The sequence below is a fragment of the Leuresthes tenuis genome, unplaced genomic scaffold (assembly GCF_036924035.1).
Source record: "Leuresthes tenuis unplaced genomic scaffold, fLeuTen1.0.hap1 SCAF_24, whole genome shotgun sequence".
In the NCBI taxonomy this organism is placed as follows: Eukaryota; Metazoa; Chordata; class Actinopteri; order Atheriniformes; family Atherinopsidae; genus Leuresthes; species Leuresthes tenuis.
Window position 1 is genome coordinate 24,981,462 of NW_027325378.1, and position 25,083 is coordinate 25,006,544.

The following is a 25,083-nucleotide window of genomic DNA, read 5'->3' on the forward strand; positions in this document are numbered from 1 at the left end:
CAGACCCTCACAATACGTTTGGGCCTGCCAGGTCTGATCGGCATCCTCCCCCACCAGCGGAGCCAACTCACCACCAGGTGGTGATCAGTTGACAGCTCCGCCCCTCTCTTCACCCGAGTGTCCAGGACATACGGCCGCAAGTCCGATGATACAACCACAAAGTCGATCATCGAACTGCGGCCAAGGGTGTCCTGGTGCCAAGTGCACATATGGACACCCTTATGTCTGAACATGGTGTTCGTTATGGACAGTCCATGACCAGCACAGAAGTCCAACAACATAACACCACTCTGGTTCAGATCGGGGGGGCCGTTCCTCCCAATCACACCCCTCCAGGTCTCACTGTCATTGCCCACGTGAGCATTGAAGTCCCCCAGCAGAACGAGGGAGTCTCCGGTAGGAGCATTCTCCAGTGCCTCCCCCAGAGACTCCAAAAAGGGTGGGTACTCTGAACTGCTGTTTGGCGCATAGGCACAAACAACAGTCAGGACTCGTCCCCCCACCCGAAGGCGGAGGGAGGCTACCCTCTCGTTCACTGGGGTAAACCCCAATGTACTGGCACACAGCCGGGGGGCAATAAGTATGCCCACACCTGCTCTGCGCCTCTCACCACGGGCAACTCCAGAGTGGAAGAGAGTCCAACCCCTCTCAAGAGGACTGGTTCCAGAGCCCAAGCCGTGCGTCGAGGTGAGTCCGACTATATCTAGCCGGAACCGCTCAGCCTCGCGCACCAGCTCCGGCTCCTTCCCCAACAGAGAGGTGACATTCCACGTCCCAAGAGCTAGCTTCAGTAGCCGAGGATCAGACCGCCAAGGCCTCTGCCTTCGGCTGCTACCCAGCTCACATGGCACCCGACCCCCTTGGCCCCTCCCACGGGTGGTGAGCCCGTCGGAAGGGGGACCCACGTCATCATTTCGGGCTATGCCCGACCGAGCCCCATGGGCACAGACCCGGCCACCAGGCGCCCGCTGCCGGGCCCCACCCCCGGGCCTGGCTCCGGGGGGAGGCCCCGGTGTCCCATATCCGGGCAAGGGATCACGAGGTCCAAATTTTTTGTTCATCATAAGGAGTCTTTTGAGCTGTTCTTTGTCTGGTCCCTCATCTAGGATCTGTCTGACTCATTGGGGCACGCAAACTCCCCCACCACGATAAGGTGACAGCTCAGGGGGGAGTTTTTCTGTTTTATTAATATCATTTACTTATCATGTACTCATATAAATTAATCATTTAATTTATTTTTGAGGCTAGCCTTGTGCTGCTAGTAGTGCCACAGCGTCATGCTTGTGTTGTCTAGATATCAGATCTTTGGTAGGTAATTGATCACAGTTACCTTGCATGCATGCTTTGACCTAAGGGCCCAGATTAGCTTTGATACTCTCACTTTTCTCCCCATCATTTTTTTGTCATTATTTTCTTTGCTCTGAGCAGTATTGTAATGTTAGCCAAATTGTGCAGGATCCTTTTTGTTTTGTCTTTGACATAAATAAAGGCTTTAATTGTGTAGTTCAAAGCATTGCTCTTTATCTTACTTTGAGAAAATCTGCCTTCAGTATATTCTTTTTTAATTAAGCGCACTAAAGAACACCAGATTTTAATTTCAATTTTGTAAAACAAATCTCTCCACGATAAATTGTTAGGTGTCTAATTGGACATCAATATTTGCATTTTAATTTCCATTCTAAAGTCTGGTCCTGTCCAGGTATCTACTGGGCCTCTCGTTCCACGTTGCAGAGACTAGCCTTGGTCACACTGAGAATCATACTGAGGTTTCCTCATGGTCTTTGGCAGTTGTTTGTATAATGACCAAGCACATCAAAGGTCCAGCATACTCCTGTGGGTCTTTGCACACCTGACATGCCTCTCTTAGTCCCCTCAAAGCCTACTAGATGTCATCTCCCTGAAGTCACTTGTTTTCACTTCGTTCACTCTTTGTGTGATGCATGTGGTCATATGGTGGACTTCCTCTCCGATCTTGAAAATGCTTTACCTCTCATCTTAAAAGAATCTTCATCAATATATTTCACAATAACAATACATATTGGCAGTAAAGTTCGTACTTTACTTTACTACTTGTACTTTTTGTAGTTGAAGTAAGCTTGTAAAATTTGATTTACGGATTTAAGTTAAATGTTTAACCAGTTACAGATCTACCACAGTCACACTCCTCAAAATTGCCTTGCATCTGGTTAGTTGTTTCAATACAGAAGAGACAAGGGCCACTATACTCAAACCAATACAGATTTTTATTTCTTAGAATTTAAAAAAATTATTATTTTTTTTTTCATCATTTCACAAAATCAATTTGAACCAATTCAGTCCATTAAAAATCTATCCCAAAAAAATACCAAAGGGGGGGGTTGTGAATAATTTTGCAAGCAATTGTATGTCAATATTAACTGCTAGAATAACTGGTTGCTAGAAGCATGCTTTGACTGGGATTCGGACCACTGCTGTTCTGTTGTCCTGTACAAAAGCAGTGTATAAATTGGTGGAAAAAGAAAACAGTAAAGCACTCTGCAGAACTTAGATAAGGTTAAAAGGTGCAGTAATTTTTTGGACCATTTACCATGCATACCTATGGATTTAATAACAAAAATGGACAATTAAACCATATTTGACAGATCAAAAATAACCTAGACATTGATACTGTTTTGTAATTTGCTTTTAAGTCTCACATATGTGTATATTGAGAGCTAGACATACCTCAGTTTCCATGCAGCACTGCAGCACTGAGCCAGTTCCCTCTACATACCTTCCATAGCTATGGATGAAACAGAACAACACATATCAGAATTGCATCAGAATTTTAACAACAATAAACTTAATTATAAAAGGAAAAATGAGGTGCACCTTCTTTAAGGCAAATGAAAACCAGATGGTCGTTTTTAAAAAAAAATCCTTTTACGTTTTTCTTAATATCACAAATTCATGTTTACACTATCATGAAGTAACAATTCAAAATCACATATTTTTTTTCTTTTTTTTAATTGTTTTTCTTTTAATTTTAACTGAAAAAATAATTGAGGACTAGTTTTCATTACAGTAACACTGAATACTAGAAAATTTCAGGAAATTTTTATATGCCCTCTTGCTGCTTTTCTTTGGGGTGGTCGTGCTTGTGTTGTGTTCTGTTTAAAGTGGTTCTGGTTGTGTTTGGGGTGCTGTTGTTAATGAACCACACTCCCTGCTTCCAGAGTGCCCTGGGTCTTTGAACGTTTGAATGATGTCTCGACGATGAAATGTTGCCAAGCAACAAGCCTTCAAAATCAGCATATCAATCAATTAGCTTCGAATTTCAAATTTAGCATAAAGTTAAAGTCTTTCTCAAAGACTGTAAATCCCAGCATAATGAGGCTACAATATGCAACAGGCTTCCAAAATCAGCGTCACTCGATTAGCATTAAAATATCATCAAGTTAAAGTTCAATTTCTCAGAAACTGTAAATCCCAGCCTAATGAGGTTACAATATGTTGTAGTCCAAATCCTCCAGAGTCTTTAAATGTTTGTACGATGTGTGTACGATAAACTATGGCCGAGCAAAAGGCTTCCGAAATCAGCATGTGTATTCATTAGCATTAAAATTATGATAGAATTAACGTTGAAAATTCTCAAAAATTGTAAATGACACCCTAATGAGACTTATGTATGTTGTAGTCCAAACTGTCCCGAGTCTTTAAATGTTTGAACGATGTCTTTACGATAAAGTTTGGCAGAGCAAAACCTCTCCAAAATCAGTATGTCAATCATTAGAATTAAAATTACGACCAATTTAAAGTGTCATATCTCAAACACCATAGTAGCTAGCATAAGGAGACGCTAATATGTTTTAGTCCAAAGCGTCCTCTGTGTTTGAACATTTGAACAATGTCTCTACGTTATAGTGCGGCCGAGCAAAAGTCCTCCAAAAATCGACATAATAACCTCATAGCATCAGCTAATAGAGCACAAAAACAGTGAGTTCATGTCTACGTGATGTAACATTAGCATTTTAGACTTCCCTGCAAAATGCTAATGATGCTAGTATGTTAGCATTTTAGCATGATGTTAGCATCTTCTGGTTCTGTCTAAGTTGGTTCTGGTTATGTATGAGGTGGCTCTGGTAATATTGCATTCACTCTGAGGCTCCCCCTTAGGAATGCATAGGATTTGTGTTGCCACGGTAACAAGCCTCATGTTAACGGTTGGGCAAATTTTAACGTTAAATTTCTCAGAAACCGTAATAGCCAGCATAATGAGACTGAAATATGTTGTAGTACAATGCGTCCCGGGTTGGGGAACATTTTAATGATTTTTCTACAATGACCTGTTGCCGAGCAACAAGCATCCAAAATCAAATTTACACTCTTTTTTTAAATTCAAAGTTAGCTATCGCAAAAACCGGAACACCTAGCGTAATGAGGCTTAATGACCATTTAGTACGAAGCGACCCAAGTGTTTGAACGCACGAATGATGTCTCTACGATAAAGTTCGGCCAGGCAATAAGCGTTCAAATTTCTTCGCTTCCTGGCTTCTACCGTTACCATGGTAACGCTTTTGATTGAGACAAGTAAGGCCCATCGAGGCACGATGGAGACGCACGTAATGACGTATGCATTACGTATGAGTTTCGGTTCGGGCCGAATTAACAGATTAAATTTTTTCGTTTTCGTGGTAACAAAATGTTCAGAATCCTCATAGAAATGCAACATTGAATATGTTGTAGTCCACGGTGGGGCGAGTCGTGGAATATATTAATGATGTCTCTACAACAACCTGTTGCCTAGCAACAAGCAGCCAAAGTAAAATGACGTTTTTTAAAAATTCAAAGTTCAAAATCTCAAAAAGCGTAATAATTCGCATAATAAGGTTGTACGGGCGCTTAGTACCCATCAGCCTGAGTCTTTGAAAGTTTGAACGATGTCTCTACGATAAAGTATAGCCGAGCGATAAGCGCGCAAATTTTCGACCTTTTTTCCGGTTTTCGGCACCTGGCGTTACCACGGTAACACTTTTGAACAATAAAAGTAATGCCCATCGAGGCATCGTGGAGACGCACGTATTGATGTATGCCATGCGTGGCTTCACGTTGCGGTTCGAGCCGCATTAACGGACGAAAAAGCGTGCGGAATATACAATAGGTAAATACCCGATCAAGCAATCCCGGATATTGGCTACAAGATAAACCAGCATTAAGGCAGCAAGCAATAGATAATTTGCAAAGACAGTGATGTGAATCAGAATACAGTCAATTATGCCCCACTGGACAGTCAAGAAGAATGGAGAGCAGATCAAGAGGAAGGGCATCTAATTAACTTCTGTTAACTTAAGTGTTTAGAATCCCAATAGCAGAAAGAGTTTACAAAAAAAAAAAAAAAGATCAGATTTATTGTCATGTAGATGCAGGGAAATACACAATTTCTCCTCTGCATTTAACCCATCCAGGTTGGCACCTGTTGAACACACACATGCACAGGGTCACACAACCATGGAGACAGATGCCATATACTGGAGCAGTGGCCATTCACAGTGCCCGGGGTGCATGGGGGTATGGTGCCTTGCTCAAGGGCACCTCGGTCGTGGCAAAGAGGTGGACTGCTGCCCCAAATGACGTAGGAGTAAAATTTGATGAACAAATTGTAAATGAACAACTGATTGTCTGTACACAGTCAGTTACAAGGGGAAAGTAAAGTTAAATTAATTGGCTGAGCTTATTTATGTTAGATCATCCACACAAGATCAACCAAGATTAAGAATAAACCAGCAGATGCATCATTGAGTGGGCAACTGTCATCTGTTCAGAGAACCCTTAAGTAAGAGTGTAATAATGTTTAAGGGAAATCTTACCAAAGCTCTTATATAAATATGAATAGTATAACAGGTGCTGTATGCCCCTTAAGCTTCTTTTGCAGCCACATAGATGCACTGCAGAACAAAATTGCGATGCATTTTGGCCACGACAAAACAGTTGGATAAATATTCTAATTGAATAACTAGAGAAAAAGCTGTTCCTATGAAACAGCAGTGAGAATGCTGATGAACTGAATGGTGATAGCTGACCATGCTAAAAAAGCAAAAACTCATTGGCTCAAGTTTCAAAAGGACTGAAAAGTAATTTTGAAAGGACCTGGAGCTGGATGAAGGCAGAAAATTGCAGAAAAACTGACAACGAAGAAAAAAACAGCAGAAAAAACAGTTGTTGTTGTATTGGTTGAAGGAATTTGAAGTTGAAATGACAACTTGAAGAATGGGGATAGCTGACCATGCTAAAAAAGATGAAAATAGTTCAATTTTAGCGGAACAAATAGTTGCAGAAGTCTTGGTTGAAAACAACAGAAGGAGGAGAAGATGTTGCTAGACCCTAAATCAGTTGGTGATCAGAGTCCTGTGAGCATACATGGTAACTCTATCAACCAGGTCACATCATTTAAATATGTTGGTGTGCACATTGATAGTGACTTCAGTTCGTACACACGGGTGGAAAAGGGCTGTACCAGGGTTCATCAGCGCCTCCATTTTCTGAGATGACTCCAGCTGTTTGGCGTCTGTAGAAATATTATGGCCTATCAATTAAGCTCATTAACGAGCAGCTAGGGGAGGAAGAAATAGAAAGGAAGAGGAAATGAGGCCGAGATAATGGCGTATGGGTGTATTTTTCTGAATGTATTTTGCACATCGTGTCAGATTGTTTAAGTGCATTTATTATGAGTTTTTGAGTGTGTTTCTATACATATGTTTTTAGGGTTTTCTTTCTTGTATTGCATTGCAACACTGCTCTTTTATCCAAGACAATTTTTTCCAATGGAGACAAATAAAGAAACTTTGATCTTGACCTTGTATTTTTGAAAGGAGCTGGAGATGGATGATGGCAGAAAACTACAGAATAGAGAAGAAAAATGCAAAACTAAAAGTGAAAAAATTCAGAAAGAAGAGAAACAATGCAGACAAATTTGAAAATTTTGTAGAAAGCCATTTGCTGAAGTTTCAAAAGGCCTGAAATGTATTTTTGAAAGGACATGGAGCTAGATGAAAGCAGAAAAGAGAAGAAAAATGCAAAAAGGACTGGCGTTTGGAAGGTACTGCTGTTAAAGGTATTTTTTAAAAAGAAGCTGGAGCTTGATGAAGGCAGAAAAGTACAGAAAAGAAAAGAAAATCGCAAAAAAGGACTGGTATTTCAAAAAGGTTTGAAAAAATGCAGAAGTCTCAACAGTAAAAGGTGAAGGGTTAAAAAAGAGAAGAAGAAAAGAAGAAAACTGAAAATTTAGCAAAAAGAAGAGAAACAATGAATAAATATGTGAAAATGTAGCAGCTGAATTTTACTAGAAAAGCATTTGCTGGATTCATAATTAGCACAATATTCTATAAAGAAGGTGAAATTGCAAGTGAGTAATTGTTAAAATTGCTGCAATGTAATATGTAGCAGAGTGGAAAAGAGATGTCATCACAGTGATAGGAATGTTTGTAAACAGCTGCGGCTTAACGATCTCCCTCCCAGTCGAACCAGCAGAAATGGCTGAATGGATACTATGACCTCCTGTGAGAAAACTGTAAGAGTGAAGAAAATAATTTGAAGACCGTAAGAACCAGAAGGGTTAGAGGAACGCGGTAATGTACTTTATTGTTCAATGAAGTGAAAGATTTTGAACAGTTGAACGAGTTGAACACAGTTGAACCTGTCTCTGGTGTCATATCAAACTTTCCATTGGAGTTAGTGAGAGAATTTGAAAGAACATAGCTGAAATTCTGTCATCGTGAGCACTTTAGTAGTTACATTGACTGGAAGAGGAAAACCTTTCCTTCATTTTAAGGTATAATTTGTTTCTCTAAGTTAAACTGTATGAAAGTTAAAGGAATTTGTTTGAATATCAGAAAAAGCTGAAAATGATCAGTGTCACTCTGTTGGCTGCTCATTCATAAAAAACAAGAAGGAGCAAAAAATTTTTCATGTTTTTGAAACTGTCATATTTCAAAATTGGCTTAATATTTGAAGAAGCTGAACCAACTGGTAATAGCTGAATGTCTTGTGACCCGTTTAAATGGTGTCTAGCTGAAAGTATGCAGGAGTAGTTAGGTTGGAAAGAGGAGGAAGAGTTGAAAGCATTTCCCATTAATTTGAATGCCGGGAAAATTTTGATAAAAGTTAAAATATTTTAAAAAGTATAAAAGTTATAAACACCAAAATATATTCCCATATTCTGCTGAACGAGCAGAATGTTTTGATACAATTGTAGAAATCGGCGGAAATATGCAGGAGTAGTTAAACGACAAAAAACGTAAGCAAGAACAAAGATTTTGGAATAACAGTAAAACAGGCTTAATCAGCATTCTCACAATAAAGGGAAACAGGAAATCAATAGTGAGAATGCCTTAAAACATTCTCACAAAAAATAAAGATAAAAGAATAAAGATAAAATAAAAAACAGGTCAGAGAAACGAGGCAGTATAAATATAAATATATTTGTGCAAAAATGTCTGTGCAAAGAGTAATGTGCAAACAGTCTTTATAGATAGATAACAGAGGTAGATAAAACAATGTTTGAGTCTGAGGTTATTTGCAGGTGATCAAAAGTCTGATGGCAGATGGGTAGAAGCTGTTCCTTAGCCTCACAGTTCTGCATGGCAGGCTGCGGTAACTTCTGCCTGAGGGTAGGAGAGAAGTTTTTTGTTGTGAGCCCATGCAACTGCAGCCAACACGGGTGCCGCCATCTTGTTTAACCCTCTTGACCCTGGATGGGTCAATAGTTTTTTTAAAAAGTTTTTCTAATATTTGGTTTCCAGTGATCAGTGGCCTACAACAATTTTTGATGTGCTATACCTTTCTACTATATACCAAACCATATGTGAGAAAAATCTACCCAGGCACTCTCCAGGACTCCAGGGACCAACTTCTGAACTGTTTCTGTAGACTAGGCTTCTTGTCCCGACTATTACTTCAGCGGTGATGGGTTCACACAGGGTTCTTTCACCTCAAGCACTCAACAGAGCACTACCAGCTAACCATAATTGGTGCTTGATAGACCACTGACCAGTGCCTGGAGAAGTAGGATCAGGACAGACAGGACCATGTTGAAACAGATGTATCAACATCTAGGATGTGCACCTTGAAACCCATGACCATTGGTACACACTTTGAGGTGCTGGCCTGAGTTCACATCCACAATAGTTTCTGACCTATTATTGGCCGTTGGACACTGCATATTTGACAGTAGGGGCCAGATGCCTAACAATGCCTCTACGCATTTTACTGCTCACAAACTGGTATTTATGAATGCAAAAAATGTAGTAGAGAAATGTGCGTCCCACGGATTCCTGAAACTTAACATACATGTCTTTCTTATGGTAGTGTAAGCCCAATATGGGAAAAGAGGCCACATAACTTACCAAAAACAAAACACATTACCACAGAGCTTCGAGCCTTCAGTTATCAGGCCCCTCTTATGTGGAATAAGCTGCCAGTAAATGTCCGGGAAGCAGACACCCTTTCCACTAAGATTAGGCTTATAACTTTCCTTTTTGATAAAGCTTATAGTTAGGGATGGCTCAGGTAATCCTGAAACATCCCATAGTTAAGCTGCTCAGTGGCTGCTCAGGACGGGAGATTGGACTGAAGACAAGTTTCGGTGCAATCTGTTGGTTTCCTTAGCTAGGATATTATTTTTGAATTGGCTCCATATGAATTAATTGGATTATGATTACAATATTATACAATATTATATATTATATGAAACTATATTACTTAAGTGCCTTGAGATGACAATTGTTGTAATCTGGCGCTATATAAATAAAATTGAATTGAATTGAACCCAACCAGTATGATATGGGATTTCTATGTAATATGTAATGTCAATTTTGGTTGTTGACACGTTTAAAGGAAATGAATACTTATACATTAAAAGTTGGGAGGTGGGGGTTGTTTCTGATGGCATGTGAATAAAACATCTTTGTGAATCTTGATATTCTTGATTTCAGACTTCTTTCACATCTTTAGAGCTGGGAATAGGGGTGGGCGATATATATAGTTTACGATAATATCGTCATTGTTGTTTTTATGATGTGAAAATTTACATTATCGATTATGCAAATTACTTCACTAAAGCAACTGAAAACACATGATAAAACTAGGTTGAAACCCCAGACATTCACTAAACAAGAATTACGTAACTTGTGTGCAGCAGCACACCGCAGCATGCCCAGATGGTCACATGAAGTCTCACTGGCACGTTTCTGGCAGGTTAGCGTGCTTAAACATAAACATTTGAAAGAAAACATTGACACACCACCCGCGGATGCTCCAGCTTCAGAAGATTTAATTCCAAGATGTGGATCGACTTAAGTTGCATGGAAGTACTTTTGCTTTGAAAAGACTGATGTTACCCAAAAGACAGTAACCTGTAAAGTTTGTTGAAAACCTGTTGCCATTAAAAGCAGCTCGACAACTAACCTATTTCACCATTTGTGGACTAACCACACAAAGGAATAAGAAGACTGTCAAAAGCTAGCAGCCAAAGTAAAACCTAACTCGGCAAAGGTAACGTTACCTGCTGCACAACACAGCCAACAAACATTAGCAGACTCATTCAACAGAAAACTACCTTGTGACAAAAAAAGCAACCGATGGCGAGACATAACAAATGCTATCACCAATTATATAGCAAAAGAAATGGTGCCGATTCAGGTGGTGGAGAGAGAAAGCTTTAAACAACTTGTGAATACCCTGGACCCGAGATAAACAGTGCCTGGGCGGAAATATTTCAGGGCAGGGCTCTCAAGTCACACGCAATGAGCATTCCTCAGCCTCCTTAGATAGTACAGTCATTGATGTGCCTTTTTTAGATGCTGCCCAATGTTTTCAGCCCAGGTGAGATCCTCATCAATCTAAGTCCTGAGGAATCTGAAAGTTTTCATTCTCTCCCCTCCTTAATAATTATGTCCTTGGTCTTCTCTGTCTTCTCAGGGAAGTTTATTTTTTCTGGCCCCAGGCTACCAGTCCTGCCATTTCTCTTCTGTAGACTGTTTCCTTTCCATTTACGATCAGTCCTATAACTGTAGTGTCGTCCTCCAACTTTATAATGTTGTGTTGTTCTTTGAATCTACGCAATCATATGTGAATAGGGTGTACAGCAGCAGGCTCAGCATACAACCTTGGTTGGTGCTCACGATTCTGATGCTTGATGTCTGATCTGATGGGAAGTTCGTCACCCAGTTGCAAAAGAAATGCGTTAGGCTGAGCGCGAGTAGTTTTTCAGATAGCTTGTGTGGTATGACTATGTTGAATGCTGAACATTGTTTACAACTGTAACCCCAGATTCTATGAGTATAGGCACATCCCTTTAAGGCTATCACTAGTGGGTTTATTCCTCGCGCACATGTGCAGCATTGAAAACTTTAGTCCACGCCCACCTGTATAGTATAAATTGGACCAAAACCGTACAATCGGCTCCTATAAATATTTGGATTCTTCAGCCATCTGGGGTAAAACTACCATAGAGAAGGGTTATGAATATTCCCCAACCAGAAACCCTGGATGACCAGAGAGGTGAAGGAGCTGCTGAAGGACAAAAACGGCGCCTTCAAAGCTGGCGACAGGGTTCTCAACAGCACAGCTGGCGCCAACCTGAAGAGAGGCATCAGGAAGGCCAAGGAGGACTTCAGGAGGATAATCGACGACCACCTGGACAGCAACAACAGCAGGCAGGCATGGATGGCGGTCCAGCACCTCACCAACTACAAACCCGTCATTAGAGCTGCTGAGCTTAGAGCTGCTGCGCTGGCAGAAGAACTCAACCTCTTTTGCCCGCTTCGAGACTGAACCACCAGGAGCGGCCACACCCTCACAGTGGGGGTGAACAAGGCGTGGTGCACGCTGAGGGGGGGGTCAACCCACAGAAGCTGGGATATTCACCAAGATTTTCCACCTGTCACTGACACTGCAGAGTCCCATCCTCCCTGAAGGCCTCCACTGTTGTCCCCCTACCCAAAAAATCCCCCACAACCAGCCTCAACGAATACTGGCCCGTTGCAATTACACTTGTGTTCATGAAATGCTTCGAAAAACTGGTTAGAAGTCACATCAAGACCTTCATAACCCTCGTCTCTGACCCATACCAGTTTGCCTACAGGGCTAACAGGTTGACAGAGGACACCATGCTACATGCAGCACTGACCCACCTGGAGAAACAAGGAAATTACACCCATCTTCTCTTTGTGGATTATAGTACACCATCCTTCCCCAAGGTCTCGTGAGGAAACTGCTGAACCTCGGACTGCCTCATTCCACATGCCTTTGCATTAAAGGAGAACTCCGGTATTTTTAAACCTAGACCTTATTTCTGGCATTAAATACATTTATCTACTCACCGAGAACAGTTTGGCGAAAGTCGACGTCCTTTCTACACAGGCACTCTACTGGGACCACTTCATCCACACGCCCCCCTGGAGCACAGTTTATTTACTCCTTGCTCTGTGACAGTCAGCTAACTTCATACAGAGTTTGCTACTGCTAGTTTTGTGCAACATGGCAGGATATTTATCAAATTTTGACAACATGAACGACAACTTTGAGTAAGATGGACGTTCTTACCGGAGTGAATGAGCTGTGCTGCAGCCATGCATGTCGATGAAGTCGTCCCAGTAGAGGTGTGTGTAGAATTCCCTCTGTTAGCTCTCCTATAGCTGCAAGTAGCCACATAACAGTAGCTATGTGCTAACAGAACAATAGTATTTGTTCTTTCATTCGTCTTAATGTATTGGCGAAATAAAATACAGATAATTCCTTATTTAGAGGCTGCATCGTCTACGCCCCGTTCACTCCTATATATGGATCGCGAGTTATCTAAATATCTTCCGAAGGACACCGACTTTATAAGGTCTAGGTTTAAAAATACCTGAGTTCCCCTTTAAGGACTTTCTGTCAAAGCGTCCACAGAGGGTCAGGATTGGCCCCCACAACTCCGCACCCTCACACTCAGTACCGGTTCCCTTCAAAGCTGCATGCTGAGATCCCTGCTACACCTCAGACTGCACCCCCATCCACATCAGCAACACCTTCATTAAGTATGCGGACAACACCACAGGGGTAGGTTGCATCACTGCAGGTGATGAGTCCGCTTGAGGTGCAATGGCTGACTGTGTGGTGTAGAGACAATAACCTGCTCTTGAACACATCCAAGACAAAGAAGCTAATCATAATATACTGTTTTTCTGGTGATAAGTGAAATATATTGTTTTTTAATACATAGTCATATTGTTTTTTATATTGTTTTTTATTTTGTTTTATACTGTTTTTTTATATATCTTTATAGTTATACTGTTTCCAGAATTTTTATATGTCCTCAAGCCCGTATTAATGCACGGGCTTACCAGGGCTCAAGCCCCAGGGCCCGACGACGTAGGAGGCCCAACGCAAGGCTCAGGAAAAAAAAAAAGGCGGAAAAATATCATGCACATTGCTCTAAATGCTGTCTGTGTACAGTTGTGAGTGAGAGAGGGGGAGGGGAGGGAGGGAGGCGGAAAGATTAATGTATCGAATAAGTTTAAGCCACTGTGATTGGTTAATGATTATGGCTGTCAACTTGTGATGTGCCAGTCCAATGAATGAGTTGTGGTCTTTAAACTCTGCCGAAGTGGAAATTGTGAGTAAAGGAAAAAGAAAAATGTCGGGAAAGACACCAGAAAGTGAAGGTCAAAAACGAAAAAAATCAAAGACAAATTACACAGGCTGTGCGTAATAGCCTACGTGGATGTTTTTTGTGTGACCGTTCAGACGGTTCTGTGTATGAGAGGGCTGCATTGGGGCCCAACTCAAATCTCGTGGGAGCGGGCAGTATATGAACTTTGCTGCGGGTGTCTAAAAAAAAAAAAACACTGCGGGATCGGGATGCATCCTAGCAACAGGATGTCAATAAATGATGTGGAAAGGGAGCTCAAAGGTCTTTACAACACAAAGACAAAGCAAGGCATGTCATGATTCTCGAACACTTTTAGTTTTGTACTTTGTCTTGTCACTTCCGGTTTTATTTTGAATGTTAACTTCTCTCGTTTCAGCTAACTTGCCCTTCCTCCCGTGTCCTGCGTCTGCGTGTCTCGCCTGATTACCCAAGTGTTTCCACCTGTTCCCCTTGGATTCTCATGTGTATATAGTCTTTGTCTTCCCTTGTCTCGTTGCCAGTGTGTTGTACCTAACAGTCCTCATCCTAGCCTCCGAAACCTATTACTTGATTCCTTGTGTTCCAGATTCCTGACCATTGTGGTATTTGATATTTTGATTCCTTGTTCATTCACTGAAGTCGAGCGTTTCTCCTTCAGAGTTTTTCTATGGGTTAATGTTTGTATAGTTTCATAGTTTAGCTTGGACTAATTTTCATAGTCGTTTTTGGTTTCCACCTTTTCAGAGATTTTTGTTGTAATGTTTCATAGCTCCTCCGTTATAGGAGTGGATGCTTGATTTTTGTTCTTTGATATAATCTATAGTTCCTCCATTAGAAGGAGAGTTTTCTTTGTTTCACCTCTTTAGAAGAGTGTGGTTAAATGTAATCATTAATCTTTTCATAGACCTTTCGTTTTCCTCCTAGAGTGGAGAGATTGTTTCTTTTGATTAAGTTTTATACCGGCCTCTGACGCTTCTATAGTTATAGTGATCTGAGCCTTAGTAATTTTCACAAGTGTTTATTTCTCTGTCCAGACACTTGTTAAAAAAGTTTATATAATAAACTATCTTACGTTGAAATTGATCCTGCGTCTGTGTCCTGCCGGTTTCTGACAAGGCAAGTCTAACATGAAGAAGTTTCTCAATTGTCCATGAATCTCTTTATTAATAGCCTATAAAATGACGTGTTTTCTCATGCGAGATGGGAAAAGACACAAAATCAATGCATTTCTATTATTGTGCGGGCATAAATTCTCAAAGTTTTGTGGGTGCGGGTGGGAGTGGTCAGAAATTTAGCGGGAGCGGGATGAAGAAAGCAGTCCCGCGCTGAGCTCTACTGTGTATTTTAAAAGAATTTAACAAAGCGCTCATAGTGTCGTATGAGAATGTTAATTCAATTTCTGTATAGAGATATGTAGAGCTATGTAAATTTCATTGACATTAAAAGTATGTTTTGTTACAGTCAAATTTATACTGCAGTGATGTATTCCCGGTGGCGTGGAGGGCCTTGAGAAAGTGGTTAGCCCCGGGGCCCATGGTGCTTTAATGCGGGCCTGTATGTCCTGAACCTTACTTTTCGTTGTACTCGTTTTCAATGACAAAAAAGAAATCTGAATCTGAAGAATCCTTTCCATAAGCAGCAGCTTTAAACATGTCCCAGTTTGTGCGTTCAGAGCAGTCAGGGCACCAGATCTGTATCTTCAGTCCACGCTTTAACAATTTTACTTACTTTACTTTTGTTGGGAAGAAGCATAAAGTGATGTAATTACTAGCACTGTGGCAGATCCTTAGGCGAACGTAGAAATCCAACTCACCACGCACTTCACTGTCTACAAGCACTTTTAGTGTGACTATCAACCGAGTTATCTTGGGGTCTTAATCCGACTGGGAGCAACCCGATCTGGTCAAATTTTTAGTCAAACTAAGGTGTATTAATGAACTTAATAACTCAGTCTTATTGTAATTTAGCCATTAATCCAATTCTTTACAGTGCCATGCAACTCCACTGAGTGCTTAACTAGCACTGGAACTAATCTGATTGAAAGGGGGTATTTGAAGCACATGTAGATGATATCAATGGCATGACTGATTGTGTAACAGCGTACATTAAGTTATGTGTGTTTGGGACACCACCAACCGAAGCAATTCATCTGTAGAGGAAACCAAACTTTACTCTGACAGCACTTACACAGACAAAGAGCCCAGAGATCTCCAGTTAACATGTAGGCTACATGTCCGCCATAGCTGCAGCTTCTCTGGCTAACACATGACTTACTGAGCATATGGTCACAGCCATCATCTCATGCCCTCACCATCACATGATCATGGCTGCTATTTTGCCTCAGGGTCCTTCCCTCTTCTTCTATACAAGTCCACATTAATGGTTTTCCATTGCTTGATTATTTTGTACACAGTATTTGCTTAGTAGACAATAGTGTTAATCAACAATTATTTAAATGTAAACAATTTAATTATTGTGCCAACTTCAAAAAACTTCTACTGTTCTGTTTTAAAATAGAAATTGTTTGTGGTCATTGTATATGTCCACAGTTAGGATTACTGTTTGCGAAGATCAGTGCTCGGATTCTTAGCCTTCATGACTGTTCATTAAGTGTCATACCTATCCCAGACTGACATGTGTAGACTAACATACTTTGAGACATATGTTCTGAGACTAGGTTTAAGTTATTAGCTTCTGACTTTCATTAGTGGTGCCCTGCAGATAATACCGCTCCTTGGACAATTATTAACATTTGCTAATAACTAATCCAGCTTCTGCTTGATCCCCTACAAGAACAAGATTAAGTAAACAAAAACAGGAGTAATGTGAGTGCAACATTCATAAATGTAAAGTAAAAATGTGAATGCAGCATTGGTTCTGATGTCAGCATCCTAAGAATTTGTAGTCTAGACAAGAAACAGGTTTAAAATGTATTTGTGTAATTTTTCTGCTGATTCAATTAGTGTTGTAAGTCACTGGACTTCAAATTCTATGCCAACTCACAGCAATAAGTTTACAATGAAAGCATGTAACTCCCCCTGAGCTGTCACCTTATCGTGGTGGGGGAGTTTGCGTGCCCCAATGAGTCTGGGAGCTAAGTTGCCCGGGGCTTCAAGCCCCTGGTTGGGTCACCCAAGGCAAACAGATGAGGGACCAGACAAAGAACAGCTCAAAACATTCCTTATGATGAAAAAGAAATTTGGACCGCGTCATCCCTTACCCGGATATGGGACACCAGGGCCTCCCCCTGGAGCCAGGCCCGGGGGTGGGGCCCGGCAGCGAGCGCCTGGTGGCCGGGCCTGTGCCCATGGGGCTCGGTCGGGCATAGCCCGAAATCATGACGTGGGTCCCCCTTCCGACGGGCTCACCACCCGTGGGAGGGGCCAAGGGGGTCGGGTGCCATGTGAGCTGGGTAGCAGCCGAAGGCGGAGGCCTTGGCGGTCTGATCCTCGGCTACTGAAGCTAGCTCTTGGGACGTGGAATGTCACCTCTCTGTTGGGGAAGGAGCCGGAGCTGGTGCGCGAGGCTGAGCGGTTCCGGCTAGATATAGTCGGACTCACCTCGACGCACGGCTTGGGCTCTGGAACCAGTCCTCTTGAGAGGGGTTGGACTCTCTTCCACTCTGGAGTTGCCCGTCGTGAGAGGCGCAGAGCAGGTGTGGGCATACTTATTGCCCCCCGGCTGTGTGCCAGTACATTGGGGTTTACCCCAGTGAACGAGAGGGTAGCCTCCCTCCACCTTCGGGTGGGGGGACGGGTCCTGACTGTTGTTTGTGCCTATGCGCCAAACAGCAGTTCAGAGTACCAACCCTTTTTGGAGTCTCTGGGGGAGGCACTGGAGAATGCTCCTACCGGAGACTCCCTCGTTCTGCTGGGGGACTTCAATGCTCACGTGGGCAGGAATGAGATCCTTCCCCAAGTGGAGGAGTTCAAGTATCTCGGGGTCTTGTTCACGAGTGAGGGACGAATGGAGCGCGAGATTGACGGGCGGATTGGTGCGGCGTCTGCAGTGTTGCGGGCTCTGCACCAACCCGTCGTTGTGAAGAAGGAGCTGAGCCAGAGGGCGAAGCTCTCTATTTACTGGTCAATCTACGTTCCCATCCTCACCTATGGTCACGAGTTGTGGGTAGTGACCGAAAGAACAAGATCGCGAATACAAGCGGCTGAAATGGGTTTCCTCTGCAGGGTGTCTGGGCTCTCCCTTAGAGATAGGGTGAGAAGCTCAGTCATCCGGGAGGGGCTCGGAGTAGAACCGCTGCTCCTCCGCATTGAGAGTAGTCAGATGAGGTGGCTCGGGCATCTGGTTAGGATGCCCCCTGGACGCCTCCCTGGGGAGGTGTTCCGGGCACGTCCCACTGGGAGGAGACCCCGGGGAAGACCCAGGACACGTTGGAGAGACTATGTCTCTCGGCTGGCCTGGGAACGCCTCGGTCCCCCCGGAAGAGCTGGAGGAAGTGGTCGGGGACAGGGACAGGGACGTCTGGGTTTCTCTGCTCAAGCTGCTGCCCCCGCGACCCGACCCCCGGATAAGCAGTAGGTGATGGATGGATGGATGAAAGCATGTGTCCACCAACTTGCAACTATCTTCACTGACATGTTCTACAGGTCACTGAAAGAGGTCACAGTTCCCTCCTGCTTGAATGCTGCAACCATCATCCTGTCCCGAAGCGCTCAACAGTCACATGCTTGAATGATTATCAGCCTTTTGCACCAATAACCATTAAATGCTTTGAGAAACTTGTAATGAGATACATCAAGACCTCCTGCTGTCAAATTTTGCCGTATAGAAATGTGCAATGACAAAGACTTTCATTCTCTTTTATGAATTGTTACGTTGTAATGTGTGAGCTGTTAACTTAAAAGTGAAGCTTAACTTGAAACAAGCAACATTAACCCTGCTGTATAGCAGTGTTTTATCTTATTTTCATGTATTTTGTCCTTGTTTTGTCTTTGTTTTTCACTTTTTCACCACGACAGAGTGAGGAGGTTAGCATTCTATAGCTGAACTTTACATTGTGTTTGGCAGTTTTTAAATGATTTATTGCATCTAAGTTGTGAAGTGACTACTAAATGAAAAACTTTGCAAATTCATTTACAAAATGTAAGCAGCATAGTGCTTCAAAATGAAGAATCTGTTCAATTTTTGTATACATATGTACATGTATCAATCTATGGCCAATATGCAGCAACAGAGTTATGAAAAAAATAATCAAAACAATAACTTTTTAAGAATGTTGCCCGTTTCTTGGACCATTATGCAAGAAAAAAACATCACTAACTTGTAAAACTGACACTACATCTAGTAAGTCTTTTTTTTTTTTTTACCATGTAAGGCATTATTTAAGACCAAGATAAAACAAAATATTTTTTCTGTTCCTTCCATTTCACCATAATATTCGGTGGAGTTCTAGTTTAGATTTCATTGGACAAGTTAATTCCAACTGTGACTAGTTTAATGAATTAGATGAAGACAGTTACTAAACTTACCCTTTGGTGAAGCAGACAGATCTCCTGCATTTTGGCTGAACAATGTCCAAGAGAAGACCATATCGCAGCAAGGTTTTAGGGGAAAGAAGATAGCGTTCCATGTTTTCTTCTCGTTGCGGTTCCAAGAAGTCTTGTATCTGCCTGACAGATAGATCGTGGTTCTGATTCATTTTCCTCTGAGCATCCATTCTTGATTCACGTTTATACAGGACAAGACCACTGTGAATTTCTTCTTCTGGCAGTCCAGTACTGATGCAGGTAGGACTCAAGAATGAGGGATGCAGAGGGGATTCACTCTCATCCAGATGTGGGAAGGCATCAAAAGTCTACAATGAGAAATTTGTTAAAAAAATCTTTCTTATACATAAACACATTCGTTACTACACAGTTGCTAGGGCTGGGTGATGTACTGTTTTTTTTATGTACACAATTAAAAAAAAAAAAAAAGAGATATGAAATAAGACAATACCATTTATACTGACAGAATCTGACATCTGTTTTCCCTCCATACCTCCATAAGTGCAGCCCCGCTCCTACATTTTCTCTTGTATTTGTCAGAAACACGCTGAGCTGCATTTGCCCACAACCCCTTTTCACTGTTGCCACCTTAGAAAGTTTTTTTTCTCTAAAGCAACAAGTTTTTTGTGTTGGAAAATTTAGTGGCCAAGTTCTGTAGAAGAGGAGTTCGCCCAAAAATCCATGTGAGCGTGTGCAAACTCTTTTCCATCCTCTCATCCTTCCAGCAGAGCTACAGCCAGGGATGTCCCTAGGGTTTTAAGACAGGGAGGCTTGATCTTCAGGAGATGACATAAAAATGTTGCCCCTATCAGCTAGTGGAGAAGCCATATAACCAGTTAAAAATAGCAGACATTCTTCTCGATTTCTCTATACTTTTCTTTTAAACACATCACACCTGTTTGTGGAATGTGAGAAGTTACCATGACTAGACTGTGCTCCTTCTTCAATCTTATGTGAGTAACAACATACAGTAAACGCTAAATGTTTGACACTTAACTCCATTTTCTATTAGGTAGGTTGCAGATCTATTAATTTTCAATACAGTCACTTTTTGGGTCAGTTTAAATTTACAAATTAAAATCACTGTTTTGGACAGTGGGAGAAAGTCACGCTGGGACAGGGAAAATATGTAAACTCCTTATAAAAGGGCTATTCAGAGATTCCACAAGGAAACTTTCTTGCAGTGAGGCGGCAGAGCTAACTATGACATTATCATGCAGCCTGTTCCATGTCTAAAGAATGTTAATTACATCAATTACTGCTGGTAACTACTGGTTCAATAAGAATATGTTATATTTTGCTTTGTAGTTTTACTTTCATACAAAATACGGTAGAAGAAGCAAAGAGAGAATTTGAAACTTGTAGCAAAATTCAAGAAAGCAAAATGAGCATTCAATGTTTTTTTTTTAAAAAGACTAAAAGGATTATTAGAAACTCAGTTTATATTTTTTCTTCTGTATAAACGTGTCTTCACAGTGTTTATATACTGAAAATAAAGACATTAAAAAGTATTTGGCCACAATTGTGTTTACTGCTCTTTTTCTGTCTTTTTTTTTTTTTTTACACAATCAGAAAATAAAGGAAATAAGATGGCTTTGTTGAAGAAAAAAGCCTTAGACTAAAATGCCAAAAATATGGCTGCAGGTTAGTTTGAAGGTGAAAGCAACAAAGAATACCTTTTGTTTTAAAGAGTGGCAAATTACTGCGAGTGACTATTACTCTGTAGTGACTTAGCTGCTGCAGAGTTGTCTGAAAAGTTTGCTTATTATCATTATGTAAATGTCACGACCAGAGAGGCCATTTCATATCAAAACTTCTCAACGAGAAGTTGGGAGACAAAGAGAACTGTGTTTTAAGAAGGAATGTTGTCTCCCCACTGATCGTTATCTTTATAGCTCCCCAAATAAGCAGATGCCTCCAAACTCAGGAAATATACCAGACCTGGGCACATGAAAGCACACAGAGGATTGTATGTATGTGTGTGTGTATGTGACCAAATAAAAGAGCAAGGGAGGCAACCACTCATTGGAGAACTCTTGCGAAGCTGCAGAGTGAAGGTGCGTGTGTTGTTCGCCCCTTGCAAGTAAAATACTGAGGCCTCTGAGGGATTTCTTGGTTTCATGCCGTTGTCTGTGAGTGAATTTTTCTAACATTTTTGGTCCTTCGAGCCGGATGCCGACATTTCGTATGAGGGTTTCTACCAGGAGGGCTGAAACTCTGTAGACTGTGCACAACCCGACTAGGTCGGAGGAAAGACGCACGGGGCTAAAATTCTCCGTTCGCAAAGAGAAGGCCCTTTCCGGGAGAACTCCTCACGAATGACGGTATCCAAGCGCAGTTTTATGACGGACAGTGGATGAGACCAAGAAAAAAAGGAACAGCTGAATTGTGAGTAATATCTTTTGATATTGAATGTTGCAACTGAGTTAGAAAAAGGAAGGAGGGTTGAAAGTCCCTGCCAAAAGTAAGGTGGGTTTAAGTCCCAACCTTAGAAAAAGGAAGGAGGGTTGAAAGTCCCTGCCAAAGGTAAGGGGGGCTAGAGTCCCTGCCTAAGGGTACCTATTGTCTGTATGTCTATTGTATTTTAAGTGTGTGCGTGAAAGGGTGAGAGGCGCTGTTTTGAGTGTGCCGCGGGAAAGGGTGCAACTCGCTGTTTTGAGTGTGTGTGTGTGGAGGAGCCGTTTTGAGTGTGTGTATGAGAGAAAGGAAAAATGATTGGAACAGAGTTTTGTTGAAGCAGTAGAGTAACAGAAACCTAACAGTGTCAACAAAAGTTACTGACTGTTGAAGTAGACAAACTCGGACGTTGATTAAGGATAAATATATTAATAAAATGGGAAATGTGAACAGTATAATGGACGGGGAGGAGGATCGTAAATTTATGGAGCAGCAACGCCCTGGTTCATGTCAATACCTAGGCCATTGGAAAAGAAAAAATGTTTTTTTTGGAAAATTGTCTGTCACTCAGTACCAAATGCTGGTGAACAAATTAAAAGACAAAGACAAAGATAAAAATAAAGGTAGAAAACAAGACGGACCCAAAACCACTACTGCAAAAGTGTGGTTAGCTGAAGCTCACAAGAGGAAATCAGGAGAAAGGGAGAAAGGGGGGAAAAAAAGGCACAATATGGGCTGTTGTCCATCCTGAAGATAATAAAACAACCCCCCTCCATTTCTGGTGCCTTTGCCCTGCCATACTCTCTGTGGAGGGAGCAGGGGGAGGGGAGTCACTGACTCCTGTGACACCTCCCACATCCACTCTTCCTCAATTTATGGATCAGGTCATACATGCAGAAAAATTGACAGAAAAAAAAAATAGAGAAAAGAAAGCTGATGTGATGGTGGCAGACAGCTGTGATGATTATGGGGGAGGAGATGCAGATGTGTTTTATATGGAAGGTCCAAGCTTGGACAACAGAGGACGAGGAAGAGGTCGAAGTTTCTCCAGAGGGAGAGGTAGAGGCTTCGCCAGAGGAAGGGGAAAACTTTCAGATATCGAATGTTGGTTGTGTGGCAAGTTAGGACATTTTAGCAGAAACTGTCCTGAAAAAGGGGAAACAGAAGTGAGGGTATCTGCACAATGGCTGATAGCATGCACCAAATTACTTTCCTGGTCCAAGGGAGACCATATTTGTTTTTATGTGAATCAGGAGCATGCCGCACTGTGATGAGAGATGATTGCCACAAGTTCCCCACATCTAAAGATAATATTTTTGTAAGATCAGCAGATGGAGAGGTGCAAAAGAAGCCTATGTCCACCAAAATAAAGACAGAATTTCCAGAACAAGGCGGAAGTTCCTGGGGACAGGTGGTTCTCTCCCCAGCTTGCCCCTTTAATCTACTAGGACGAGAAAAAAATGAAAATTGCCATATACTCATTGCCATGTACCATATACAGAAAATGGGGGCATGGTGGCACGTCAATATGCAGAGGTCTATGTTATACAAGGCTCTGGGGAACCGCACTATCACTGGTCCTTAGACCAACTGTCGGTGTAGCAGGCATTGCAAAGCAGCTGGCTGATCTGACAGCTGAAGTCACTCATTGCCCAAAGGGCATCTCTCCCTCAGGTGGTTATCATGTTACAGTGAGGTTTAAGAAAACCACTGGGCCAGACTATGCATTTGACAAGACTTTTGGTTGATTAGGCCCACAAAGAGTTGTTCTTACTGCATGTTATTGGAACGAAGACAATTGTTTTTGTCTATGTACTCTTACCCCGGAAATGAACAAATTGGTGCAATATGGGAAGACACCACATGTGTCCATGGCCATAAATTGCTGGACAGACTGGAAACATTTGAACTAATTGGCATGATATGTCAAAGACGTCACAGACTGGAGACCTGATGAGCAGAAAGGCTTGTGTTATAGGAAACAGCTAAACTGGGTAGTAACATCCCCACAAACACATTTGGAGGAACATGTCTGCGTGAACTGTGACCCTCACGTCAGAACAAGATCAGGCTTTAGAATCACTGACATCCACACTATGGCCCCAAGTCAACACTGATGTGGGACTGATGAAAGGTGTGGAGCCTGTTATTATTAGGCCAAAGACAGAAAACAGGCCTAAAGCACAACAATACCCCCTGAAACCTGATGCAATCGAAGGTATACGCCCTGTGAATACAGATTTACGTAGTAAAGGAATTATTAGACCCTTCTCAAACTCTCCAGTTAACACAGCTATTTTTCCAGTAAAGAAAGCGCCTCCATCTACAGGATGGAGGATGGTACAGGATATGAGGCCAGTAAATTAGTAACCAGGGTTACTAATCAGTCCTAGACCCAAGATTAGTTTTAGCTCTTTTGAATCTCTGATTCTCAGTTTTTCCCACCCAAAGCAGAAATCACAAAAACCTCATGTTTGTTGTTGTGTATCGTCCATTCTGTCTGAATTCTGAGTTTTTAATCACAGTTAGTGCTAAGTACAGATAAAGTCATTGTAGTGGGTGACTTTAATATTCATGTAGATGTTGAAAATGACAGCCTAAATATTAACTTTAAATCTATATTAGACTCTATTGGATTTTCTCAAAGTGTTCACAGACCTACTCACTGCCTTAATCATACCCTTGACCTTGTGCTGACTTATGGCATTGAGAGTGAACAGTTAACAGTGTTCCCTCATAACCCTGTCTTGTCTGACCATCTTTTAATAACTTTTGAATTTACATTACTTGACTATACGGTTTCTGAGAAGAATTTTACATATAGAAGGTGTCTGTCAGAGAATGCTGTAACCAGATTGAAAGAGTTGATTTCATCATCCTTTTCTTCACTGCCATGTGCAGATATGACAGAGGACGGGTATCTAAATTTTACTCCAGTAGAACTTGACTCTCTTGTTGACCGCATTGTAGCTTCAATGCGTACAACACTGGACAATGTTGCCCCTCTGAAAAGGAGGGTAATCAGTCAGAAGAGGTTGGCTCCTTGGTATAATTCACAGCTGCGTGCGTTAAAGCAGACTGTAAGAAAGCTGGAGAGACAGTGGCGTTCCTCTAATTTAGAAGAGTCTCAATTAGTCTGGAAAGATAGTTTAATAATGTATAAGAAAGCACTTCGTAAAGCTAGAACTGCTTATCATTCATTATTGATAGAAGAGAATAAGAATAATCCCAGGTTTCTTTTCAGCACTGTTGCCAGGCTGACAAAGAGTCCGAGCTCTGTTGAGCCATGTATTCCTTTAACTCTCAGCAGTGATGATTTCATGAGATTCTTCATCAATAAAATTGTTTCTATCAGAGAGAAGATTAATGGAATCCTTCCCACTATTATCGCTGATGTATCATCAAGTAGAGCAGCTTTAGAAGTATCTTTCGAACCTGATTTATATTTAGACAGCTTCTGCCCAGTTGATCTTTCTGAGCTAACAACAGCAATAGTCTCTTCTAAACCATCAACTTGTATGTTAGACCCAATCCCAACCAGACTGTTTAAGGATGTTT

General features: G+C 41.7%; 1 protein-coding gene across 1 annotated transcript in view; it reads right to left on the reverse strand.

Moving 5' to 3' along the window:
* Positions 1 to 25,083, reverse strand: part of trdmt1 (tRNA aspartic acid methyltransferase 1) — a 62,702-nt gene that overhangs the window by 9,456 nt on the left and 28,163 nt on the right. Inside the window, exons 8-9 of the mRNA XM_072378897.1 lie at positions 19,111 to 19,436; positions 2,704 to 2,761 (exon numbers count right to left, since the gene is read on the reverse strand). Of these exons, the coding sequence (XP_072234998.1) occupies positions 2,704 to 2,761; positions 19,111 to 19,436 (384 nt within the window). The remainder of the gene's footprint in view (positions 1 to 2,703; positions 2,762 to 19,110; positions 19,437 to 25,083) is intronic.